The following is a 12770-nucleotide window of genomic DNA, read 5'->3' on the forward strand; positions in this document are numbered from 1 at the left end:
TATTTTCTCACTTCATTCCCATAGGAAAAACAAATACAAGCAAAAAAAAACTAGTATGATATTTGATGTTGAATGTTCTCCATTGAATATCAGTGCACCCTTCTCCAAAACTTAGCAAGCCTGAGCCCTTGCAAACAAAGACGTTTCCTTTGGAAATTTAAATAGATGCATCCAACTGTTTCTCTTTCTGTATGAAATTCTGTTTGAAATTTAAATATCCATCTAAAATGCATTAAACTTCAGAATTCCAGTAACTAGGCAACAGAACACAAGATAATGGGTTTGATGCAAATGCCGTGAAACAGTAATTTTGTCAGGGTACAATGTGCAATTCATGATTCAGCTTCAAAAATATTCTTCCTTAGAGAAAAATCAGAGATTTACTTGAATTGCATTTGGCAAAACTGTAGTATTAAGACTGTTTTAAATATTTTATCAAGTCTGAAAGAAATAGTCATATTCAGCATGTCATTTGTCTCCTTTAAAATAATATATGAAAGTTGTATTTACTGATTACAACTGAAGTTTTTATTTGAGATAAATTAGAGGTCCTTGAACCTCTTTTGATTTAAAATATTTAGGCTTATTAAGCATTAACTTTGAAATTGCATTTTGAAAACAGCGGTCACAAAAGAAAATATTTAGATCTTGACATTTCTTAAGCCAAAAAAAAAGACCATACTTTTTAATCTGTGTTTGCCCAATCTCATCTCCAGGCTCGCTCTCTCTTTCCTTCACAGACAAGCTCTTTGAAAGCATATTCAATACTCATTGCATTGTATCGATTTCTTCCCCACCTGGTACCTTGAACGCACAGCATCTGGCTGGACCACCCTCACTGCATCGGAATGGCCCTTCCTAATCTCCTCATCATTAGTACCAGAAATGTTTTACTCCGCACATTATTCGTCTTTCTGTGATTTTCAACCCTATTGACAGATTCCTATTATTGGAAAACCCCTCCTTTAGCATTACTAACACCATCCTTCTATTTCTTTTCCTCTTTGATGGTTCTTCCTTTACTCTTTCTGCACCATCTACACCAATGGTTCTAAACCCTGGCTGCATAGTAGAGTCACTTGGGGAATTTTGTAAAAGTCTAGTGCCCAGCCCCTGTCCCAGACCAATCAAATTAGATCTCTTGGGCTGAGACCCAGACACCACTGTTTTTTAAGGTTCCCAGTGTCTTCCAATGTTGAGAATTACTGGCCTAAATGCTAGCTCCTCCAAAGAGTTCTATCCTTGACCCTGACATATAGCAAGTGCTCAACAAATGTTTATTAAATTAAGTTCATCTTGCTTTAATGCTTCACACTGTTCACAGAATTCATTCTAACCAGAGATTGAAACAAGTGGAAAAAAAATTGGGGTTACCTGCTTCAGGAGACAAGATTTATCTCCATGTATTTCCCATCTGATTATTAAGAGCTTGTGTTGATAGACTTCTGTTATTCTCTTTTGGAGGTTAATATTAGGACCTGATTTATTGGAATTAGCCTTTAAACCAATGTACTGATTTTTTATTGTTACTTGCTTTTCACTTTTGTAGAATGTTACAATTTATAATTCACTTTTATTGATAGTCTTGAATTCCATGTATGACTCTAACGCTCTTAATTTTTTTGTCTTTGAGCTTGCTACAAATGAGACTGTTCTATAAGATACTTTTTTTCCTTTTTATAGAATTAATTGGGGTACACTGGTTAACAAATTATACAGGTTTCAGGTGACCAAGTTAAAACACATAATCTGTACACTGTATTGTGTGTTCACCACTCCAAGTCAAGTCTCCATTCATGACCATTTACCCCCCCCCCCTTTACCCTCCTCTACCCTTTAAAAAAATGTACCTGAGAAGTTTTCTAGACAAAACAACTCAAAAGTGTCCCCAGTTTAAAATTTTAACTAGGATCCAGTGATGAATTGAGGCGATTCCCAATTCTTTCAAGTGACTTCCTAGAGAAGTGATCCAAGAACCTCTGCTTCATACTCTTAAGGACCAGGCAGCTGAGTGTGTGATGAATGTGTGATTTGTTCAATACAAGATTAGTCAGTGATTCTCTTAACTTTAAAATGTGGTTGCACGTGTGTGTGTTTTTTTTTTTCTTTCACTGTCATTTCCTGTGAAGGCAAAAAACGTAACTGAGAAATGCTAACTGTAGTTGTATGATTAGCTGTCACAGATAAAGAGAGCACACTTACACTAATTTCTATAAAGGAGAACTAGGTAGTAAGCCAAGTCATTAATTAAAGTCATGGTCACATTTTTCTTGGTAGAATATCATCACAGGTTCGGTCTAACACAGAACTCCTTCATTTAATAAAGTCCTTGCTGCTTATCAGTAGGACATGCTGTTCTCAATTTCATGCACATACAACAAATTTGGCCAATCTGAGCAAAAGGCATCCTGCCTCAGGCAGCACCTTCCCAGATGAAACAACTTCCGGTCCTGCTTAAACCAGCAAATATTCTCTTTGTTGACAGTCCTTCAACATTAGAACACAAACACAGGTTTCCTGAAAGCATTTCCTTACTTCTCCCAGGCTCAGTTTACCTGCAATATACACTGGGACGCTCCAGCAAAGTTGGTTACAAAGCCATTTTGAGTATCATTTTCCCTTTACTTTCCATTAAAACAGTAATCAATGGACTACAGGAAAACATTTTTAGTGTGTTTATGACAGTGGCCTATTAATCCATGGCTTGCTGGGTGAATAGTTTTATGTTTCTTGGAATGCTTGCCTCCAACTAACCATTTGTATTACTTTTAAAGGTCTTAAATCTGGGAACCCCATTTTTAGCTTGATGGCATGTATGCCTCCTTTCTTTTCATTACCAGCTTTTCTGTGGACATAAATTGCATGTCTTGGAATCTCAACACCCAAACAAGAGCATCCATAACTTGTATCGTTTTTTTCCTCTTATTATCTAAATATTTGGAATATCTAAGATAGCTGGTCTATGGTAGAATTATTTTCCTACTGTGTAAACTGATAGGTTATGAAAATTTTCTGGAGTTTGATATTTCATAATATTTGAAGTTTTCATACTTTTCTAACACTAGAAGAACCATTTTATACAGATCGAATTTAATAAAATTCAAAGGGATGATTTGCATCTGAAGACAATAGTTTGAGCGTTAGATAATAACTTAAGCCCCATCCCTGCAAATAGATAATGGAGTATAGTTAAAACCTTTTAAAATTCCAGTCAAACTCTTTTAAATGAGTTGCAACTGTAAAGTATATGTCTTTCTTTTAATTTATTCATTCCACAAATAGATTATTCATATTTCCCCTTACATCTGTGTAGGGTTCTATTGATGCACACTGTTTACTTCCATATTTTTGTAAAAGCCTTTAGTTAGCACCTCTAAGAACAGGAAACAAGTTATCCCATTTTCCATGCAGGAGGCATCTTCCTACAACAGCCCTCACACTGAATCTCCATGGTAATTATGTAACCAAGATTTGCCTGGGGGTCGGGGGGTAAGGGGGCAGTATTTTTTCATTTTCAGATTTTCTTCCATGTAAAAGAGAGCTCAACAGTAAAAAGTGTGATAGCAAACTTGACATTCTCTTCAAGTTAGTCATGTTAGTGCTGTAGTGGTCGGTTTTGTCCTTTGTTTTAATTTTGCACTATAGTATAATCATTATAGTATGAACATATCAAAAAATGAACTTTATTCCCTACAAGTTTATGTTTCAAATCAAGGGGAATGCACACAAACCATTAATTCATCACCCCTGGGCATGATTTGAATTGGAACAGATGCCATTGCTCTTTAGGGCTGTTATGATACTACAAAGCATTGTTCTAGACCCTGAAGATTCACTCTACTTCTTGACATGCCTGTTTATACTAGGATGAGCTTTCTTATCCATTAGTGCAGCTCAGCTTTCTGGCTAGTAACTGAACTAAAGCTCATTTCTCAAGTGAGCTATTAATATATTTTTTTCTGTATGAGGATAAGTTGTTACATGTATCACTTATGTAAGTACCTGTGGGTTTAGAATTAAAAGTCAGAAATCATTTTATATGCAGGAAACTATTTACAGCACATAATAGAAACAATAACTGTAATGATGCTCTGGCTTCTTGCTGAAAATTATGTGTATGACTTTCATCTCCAGTTGTTCATATCCTGAAGATGAAAGCTTTTGAGATTTTTTTAATGTGGGCTCTAAAACATAATTTGTGGCAATTACAAAGGACAAACATTCATTCAATTATATAATATCTACATTTTCAACTTTATTAACATCGTAAAGTAAAAATCAGCCTTCAGATAAAAAATGTGTGGGTAATTCAAAATAAACCCCTTATAAATGTCTTCAAAGGGTTTTGCTTGCAAAATGTGAATTTTTATTTTATATCCAACTTTCTTCCCTATTAAACAAATCTTCCCTATTAAAGAGTACTGTGGTGGTAGCATTTGTCTTATTTTAACTTTCCAAGTGATAAAGGACATTTATAGGTATTTTCTTTAGGCATTAAAATCGCCAGACATTTAAGAAACCCTTGATACAACAAATCTTCCTTTTTAAATGCTCAGCCAAGACTTGGCTTACTGTTTGAGATCATATGCAAATGTTCCTCACGCTTCTTATATACTAGGAGAATGAGGAAGTTGACATCGAAATGATAAGGTATGCGTGGAGCAGCCCAGCAGCAGCTCCTGGCGGGGGCGTGTGTTCCTCTCCCTTGGCTCTCACAGGCAACTTCTTGGGTTCCGTGCCCACGTCAGCCCTCACTCAACACTGTGCTGCACGTGTTTCTCTTCGCACCCATGAAGTTGGGTCAGCACCGTAATGCCATGTGGGGATTTATTTTGATAATTTGGTAACATTTTTCAAAACCTTTTAATTATGATAAAAGATAATTTTAAATGAGATATATAATTAGGAGCATAGATCCATACACTTGCAATAGTTTCTATATGTAAGGTTAAAGCATACTGTTGCCAAACTGAAATAAAATTATTTGGTAAAGATTTAAACATGACAGTAAAGGAGAAGTACTTTCAAGTTGAAAGGAATGTATAGAAAGTTACATTTCTGAATTTCCACTAAAAATGCCTCCTGATCTGAAGCCAGTGCCCATCAATAGAATATAAATTTGCAAAACTCTTTATGACTTTTAAAGAGCTTTCAAAAATAGGTATCATGCACAAAAAGACTTTTCATCTTAACATGCATTATATGCCTCTTTCTGAAAAAAAGGAAATGCTCTAAGACAGTGGTTCTCAACCTTCTGGCCCTTTAAATAAGTTCCTCATGTTGTGACCCAACCATAAAATTATTTTCGTTGCTACTTCATAACTGTAATGTTCCTACTGTTATGAATCATAATGTAAATATCTGATATGCAGGATGGTCTTAGGCGACCCCTGTGAAAGGTCTTTCGACCGCCAAAGGGGTCGCGACCCACAGGTTGAAAACCGCTGCTCTAAGAGCACCACTTGAAATTCCTTCCTTCAAAGTTCATTAAAATATCTATAATATAAAAGCTTAAGTGACCCTTACAACCAGACAACCGGACAACTGGCTGGTAGCTATGATGCGCACTGACCACCAGGGGGCAGACGCTCAATGCAGGAGCTGCCTGCCAACCTCCCACGGTCCCTCCCCCCGCCCCCCCCACCTACCAGCCATCCCCGATCGGGACTGGGTGAGATGGCCAGGCTAAGGGACCCCACCCGTGCACAAATTCATGCACCAGGCCTCTAGTATGTGAAATAAAACATGTATATTTTATCAGGAATTATCCAAAATACTTTCTCATAGATTACTTGTCAGCTTCTGAATGAATGACCTACATCATCTCAAGATAATGATGAACAACATTCCCTGTGGTTTGCCATTAGTATTAACAAAAATCAGCAGGATCATTAATATCAGCTTTGAATAGAAAATACAGGAAGAAATCAATTTCAAATTATACATTTTATTTTACATCAAGTGTTCAGATTTTTAAACATGCATATTGTCATTTTGTTTTCTTCATTTTTAGCTTTTTAAAATGCTTAGTTCAGTAAAATGTTATTACTAAAAATAATATGTATAGAGAGAAAGAGAATGAAAGCAAATGTGGTAAAATGTTAGCCATTGGGGAAGTTGAGGAAAGGGGACATGGGAGTTTTTTGGTACTATTCTTGCAAGTTGTCTTTCAGTTTGAAGTTATTTAAAAAAAAAAACAAGTGGCAGAAGGTTGTTGTTGTTGTTTTCCACTATAGTAAACATACTCAATTTACCTTGAGCACTAATAGCACTCTGAATCCTAGATTTTCAACCTTTAAAATGTTTCTCATAGAATGAGGATTTTTGTCAATGGTTAGAATGAGTAGCTTCTCAATGGTTTCTGTCCAGTGTGGGAAATGTTTTTGTAAGTGTGTACACTCATATCAGCAGCTGGTGAGTGGGAATTTTTTTACTAAAAGATAGACTTCAGGAATAAATGTGTTCATGTGGCTTTTTTCCCCTTGCAAATGTTCTGTCAACAGAATGTATATTTATTCATTAAGTTTCACAACACATTGAGGCAGTCTTGGCATTTTGAAATGTTAGAACCAGAAGAAACCTAAATAGATGATTTACATTTCACAGACAACAAGGACTTCCGGTGACTTACCCGAGGTCGCAGTCTGGTTGAACAAAGCCAGAACCAGGATCTAGGTCTTCTGATGCCTATCTCAGGTTCTTCCCATGAACAAACAAATAAGTTCAGAGAGCCAGCGAACTAAGAAAAGTAATCTTCGATGCAGAAGAAAAGGGTGCTCCTTGTATTTGAAAGAAAGGAAGGAAAAAAGAAGAAGGGAGGGAGAAAAAGAAAAAGAAAGAGACCATTTTTTCACGTGAAAATCCAGGGAGAATCAACATAAGAAGGAAAGAAGGAAAGTGGAGAGAAGAGTAGCACTGAGCAAGTGGCAGTAGAGGGAGCAGAGACCCCCTAGTAGAAAGGATATAAGGTGGAACAACTGAAAGAGAGAATATACCAAAAACAGAGAAATCCAAAGATGTTTCTTCTGGGTTGGAATGGCAAGGCAGAGAGAGCATCGTTTCTGTGCCTTACAGGACAGGGACTCTACGTTTTTCATCTTTTTTCTACCTTCTCTAACCCCATCTACTCCTGAACATACACATAGTAGGTGCTCCTCAAATATTTGAAGAATTTTAGTATGTGGCTCTTTCTACAATGGTCTATACAGAGACAGTGCTACACACCGAGGTGAATTCCAAATACCATCTCTTGATATAAATCTCATTCATTCTTTGTCCCATGATTTGAAATGGGTAGAAGCATTTTTTTAAAAAAGTGGAGCCTTTTCATAAAGATGGCACCAAAAGTGAAGAAGACCTTCCCCTCCCAAAGCCGAAGCTAAAGCAAAGGCTTTGAAGGCAAAGAAAGTGGTGCTGAAAGATGTCCACAGCCACACACACACACACACAAACACACACACACACACACACACAGTTCTCTCTGACTGCCAGTCAGCCATGAAGAAGATAGAAGTCGACAATACACTTGTGTTCATTGTGGAGGTCAAGGCCAGTAAGCACCAGATCAAACAGGCTATGAAACAAGGAGGGACTGGAGAGCATTGTGCTGAGGGAAATAAGCCAGTCAGAGAAAGACAAGTATCAGATGATCTCACTCAAGTAGAATCTAATGAACAAAATTAACTACCAAGCAAAATAGTGATGAACTCATAGATAGAGAGCAAGCTGACAGTTCTGATGGGGGAGGGCGTTGCTGGGACAGGAGAGGAATTGAGCAAAAAAGAAAGAGGAAAAACTCATGGACATGGACAACAGTGGACATCCTTAATAACTCCACTGATGTGCTCTAAATGTGTTTTTAATGTACAGGGCAAAGGAGGTGGAAAGAGGTGGAGGAAGGTATAGGGGGAATAAATGGTAGAAACCTGACTTGGGGTAGTGAACACACAATACAGTGTACAGATGAAGTGTTTTTAGAATTGTGCAGCTGCAACTTGTATAATTTCGTTGATTAGTGTCACCCCAATAAATTCAATAAAAAGGAAAAAAAATTCAGGCTATAAAGAAGCTCTATGACATTGATGGGTCAAGGTCAACACCCTGATCAGGCCTGATGGAGAAAAGAAGTCATCATTTGCCCTAGCCCTGTGGTCGGCAAACCGCGGCTCGGGAGCCACATGCGGCTCTTTGTTCCCTTCAGTGTGGCTCTTCCACAAAATACCACTTGCGGGCGTGCATGTACAGTGTGATTAAAACTTCCTGGCCCATGCGCAGAAGTTGGTGTTTTGTGGAAGAGCCGGTATTTTGTGGAAGAGCCACACTGAAGGGGCCAAAGAGCCGCATGTGGCTTGTGAGCCGCGGTTTGCCGACCACGGGAGGGCCTAGCCCATTTGCCTCTGTGGATAGAGTGTCGGCCTGCAGACTCAAGGGTCCCAGGTTCGATTCCGGTCAAGGGCATGTACCTTGGTTGCATGCACATACCCAGTAGGGAGTGTGCAGGAGGCAGCTGATCAATGTTTCTAACTCTCTATCCCTCTCCCTTCCTCCCTCTCTGTAAAAAATCAATAAAATATATTTTTTTTAAAAGAAGGCATATGTTTGCCTGGCTCCTGATTATGATGCTTTGGATGTTGCCAACAAAATTAGGGTCATCTAAACTAAGTCCAGCTGGCTAATTCTTTTTTCTTTTTTAATATATTTTATTGATTTCAGAGAGGAAGGGAGAGGGACAGAGAGAGAGAAACATCAATGATGAGAGAGAATCACTAATTGGCTGCCTCCTGCACACCCCACACTGGGGATCGAGCTTGCAACCCAGGCATGTGCCCTTGACTGTAATTGAACCTGGGACCCTTCAGTCTGAATGCTATCCACCGAGCAAAACCAGCTAGGGCTGGCTAATTCTAAATATAAAAAATTTTCACTGTAAAAAAAAAAGAGGACTAACATTTTAAAATAAGAGACATGCACATGGTTGGGGGAGGGGGAGTAGACCGTGACCAGTTTAGGAAGCAGGTTGCTGAATTACTGTAGGAGATGAGAGGAGGTGTCTCTCTGAGGACCTGAGAATTGAGCCTTTATTGTGCCATTACCTGTGCTGAGTAACCTACCCGTGTTTTTTCTCCTGCCATGGAAACTTGCAACCTCTCTTAGCCTGTGGTGACCACCCTTCCACGCTGCTGTGTGAGTCAGGACTTACTTTAGTAACCTCAGGTCTCTCATGGGATGACATATTGACCCTAAATATTTAAGCTTGCTGCCTAAGCACTGTAGCTATGGAGGGGCACCTTCCATGGGCTTTCTTGCCAATGTGTCCTTTCGCAACCCACACTCAAAATTCAGTGAAAAACAAAGGAGAATTTAACTCTGGATGAAATTTCCTAGCATCCAAGTCATGATTTTCCTTGCCCCCTTGATATATACTTTAAAAGGTAATTCATCTAACCTTTTTCAAAAGAGAATTCTGGCTGTCTAAACAGAGCAGGGATTACCTATGCTAACCAGCTCAGCTTTTCCTGAGTAATTCCACTGATATGCTGAAAATGTATTTTTAATGTACAGGGTAAAGCAGAGGACTTTCTGAAGTGGTAGTGAGCCTCAATTCTCTGCATATGCTCAAAAACAACTAAACTAAGCATTTGGAGTTTATAACTGCTCTAACAATATATAATATATGTTTAAGTCATGATCATTTTACTAAAAGTGCTTTATGAATCCTGAGTAACAGCATTTTCCCTCCGTTGGTCTCCCTGGAGTTTGTAATACTAACAAGTATCTTAAAGGGGAGCCTGTTGTTTTCCAAGCTCCTCATCTCTGCTCTGTATGACCTGCCACAAAAGCATTAAGTGGATTTTGACACAGGCAAATAGAGATGACAAATGCATTGGTTTAGACCTTAACCTCCTGTGCTTTCTATATAAAACATACAAAACCGCCTTTGAACTTTGCCGTTGTCATTTAAGCTGTAACATGCTGTCAGCATAAAGTAATTCTAGGTCTGCATACTTCTCCAAGGTTACCTTCAAATGACAAAGCGGGTTGCTGAATTAGTTTAGCACAGTGGTCTGCAAACTGCGGCTCGGCAAACCGCGGCTCACAGGCCACATGTGGCTCTTTGGCCCCTTCAGGGTGGCTCTTCCACAAAATACCGACTTCTGCGCATAGGCCACGAAGTTTCAATTGCACTGTATGTGCACACCTGCACGTGGTATTTTGTGGAAGAGCCACACTCAAGGGGCCAAAGAGCCACATGTGGCTCGCGAGCCGCGGTTTGCCAACCACGGGTTTAGGAGATGAGAAAAAGCTGTGAAACATCAAGACATTGTTTCATTTTGTTTTTTGTACTGGATAAACTAAATGTCTTTCAGGTTGTCTACCTCTTAGACCAGGGGTTCTGCCTCATTTTCTGTATTATATTTTATTTTAAAATATACATATTTTTTTTCTGGTGACATCTTTGAAATGAGATTTTAATTTCATGAGGCTCCAAAAGTAGTGATTAAAGCTTTTGCTTATCAAATGGCCCACCTGCCGTTGACTAAATTCCTCCATGAAGTTGCCAGAAATAACTTCTCTTTCTCTGAACTCCTGTAGTACATGTAGCATTTATCTGTCACATCTTACCTTGCATTTTGAATATGTATTTACTAAACTTATCAGTCAAGTTATATTTTAAACCCTCTGAGGACAGGGAGTTTGTTTTAAACATTTATTTATCACCCAACACAGTTCCTTATTATAAGGTGTTTAATGAATTAAAAATATAAAATATATAAAATTAAAGTTAAATATATAAAGGAAAAATAGCCTGTAATTTTAATTTGTGGGTGGAGGACATTCTTCCTGAATCTGTGGTTATCTGATACACTTGCCTGTAATAGTTGCTTTCTTACCTGAGAGCCGGTGAGTATCCTGCACGTAAGTATTGCTACAAGTCATTGTTCAGATGTCATGTGTGTCCTCTCTTTTTTAGACTGTGAAGTAGGGACACACTATGAAAGCAAAGTGATAGAAACGCTTATGTAGCACAGTTCTCCGTGTCCCTTTTGGAAAGCAGATCATCATCACTATGTTGTTCTGGAACCATGATCGTACAGTAATTGTTGTTCCTTGTTCTTTATTTTACAAATCTTATATACTCAACAGCAAATGATTATTAATGTGCCGGGTATTTTGACTTTTGTTAGATGAAGATTGTGAGCTCCACTGAGTACATGAGAAAGTGGAAGCTTACAGAGGATGAAAACTCCAAAGGATTATATGCTAGTTAAATGGCAGACCCCAGACATGAACCTGTTTGCGCTTGGCTCTGAATCCATCGGTTGTTCCTGTGACCCACAGCTGTCCACTTTGCTAACAATAACTGAAACATTATTATATAAATATTTGTGAGACATTCACATCTGGAACTAGATAAAAGGCTTACATTGAGGGAAGTATAATCCTAAAATAGATCTAATTAATATTCTATAAACTATTGAACACAATTTTATTACTGCCCATTTAATAGCATATTCCCTTGCATTTTGAAATCGTAAGTTGTCTGTAATTCTGGTCTAGAGACTAGAAACTTTTCTTCATTAACTACCTGAATAGAAATCTGTGCTGACTTTAATGATCTAATGTTTCTGAGGAGAGAAAAATACAGTGACACCCTCAGTTTAAGGGCACGGTCAGAGGGAGTGATTTATTATAATATCTGTAAAGTAGGATGTTAGGTCATTACTGTAAAGCTATATATTATTCATAAATTTTTAAAGTGCATTTTTCTATATGTATCATGTCCTATTACAGAATGAATACGTCAATGAGGATGTTGATGCCAGAGTTATTGAATATGAAGATAACCGGCCCATCCTGGATATGTTTCTGCAGAAGCCAATGGGTTTACTATCGCTACTTGATGAAGAAAGTAGATTTCCCAAGGCCACTGACCAGACTCTTATAGGTGAGTATGTCTACCTTTTCTGATATAGTCATCTGATTCTGAATGATTGAAAAATAGATTTTTAGCCCTGGCTGGGTGGCACAGTTGGTTGGAGTGTCCCATACACCAAAAGGTTTCCAGGTTCGATTCCCCTTCAGGGCACATATCTGCATTGCGGGTTCCATCCCCTGTTGGGGTGCATGGTGAGGAGCTTATCAATGTTTCCCTCTCTCCCTTCCTCTCTCTAAACATATCCTCAGGTGAGGATTGAAATAAAACAATTTTAATAGGTTTTTAATTATTTGGGAGAAAATAGCTATCACAACGCCTGCAATTGGACTTTAATGAGGCTTTGGATTTAATACCTGGATCGGTGAATGTTGATAATAGGGTGAAATATTTCATGAAAAATTAAACAAATTTAGACATTGGACTTCTCCTTACTTTAATGGTAGCACTCCAACCATAGGATCTTATGTTAGAAATGACCTTAGAAATTATCCAGCCCAAAATTAGAAATTGGAGAGCAAGGCAAAAGGACAGTTCTAGAATTTGAAATGAGTTAGGGGAGGAAATAAATTCATCTGTGATGTTCTAGTCATTTATCTACTAGGTGCAACTAGCCTCAAATACCTTAATAATCTCTAAGTTACAGTACATTAAGTGTTTATAATAATCCCAAGTCATCAAAAAATATTAAACATTTTCATAAGGCAGAGATGTATACTCTATTTAAAAGATTATCATCTAAAAATGGTTAACATAAATGTCCTACTCCTTAAATTTAAAAAAAAACAACTTTAGCTTTTTCAGCTATCTGAAAAAAATAATTTTTAATGTGGAA

The 12770-nt window shown here is 37.9% G+C and overlaps 1 protein-coding gene across 1 annotated transcript in view; it reads left to right on the forward strand.

Moving 5' to 3' along the window:
• MYO3A (myosin IIIA) overlaps window positions 1–12770 on the forward strand; it is a gene marked incomplete at its 5' end in the record, with an annotated part of 153542 nt that overhangs the window by 73272 nt on the left and 67500 nt on the right. Inside the window, one exon of the mRNA XM_006100272.3 lies at window positions 11794–11947. Within this exon, the coding sequence (XP_006100334.1) occupies window positions 11794–11947 (154 nt within the window). The remainder of the gene's footprint in view (window positions 1–11793; window positions 11948–12770) is intronic.

The sequence above is a fragment of the Myotis lucifugus genome, unplaced genomic scaffold (genome assembly GCF_000147115.1).
Source record: "Myotis lucifugus unplaced genomic scaffold, Myoluc2.0 scaffold_306, whole genome shotgun sequence".
NCBI lineage: Eukaryota > Metazoa > Chordata > Mammalia > Chiroptera > Vespertilionidae > Myotis > Myotis lucifugus.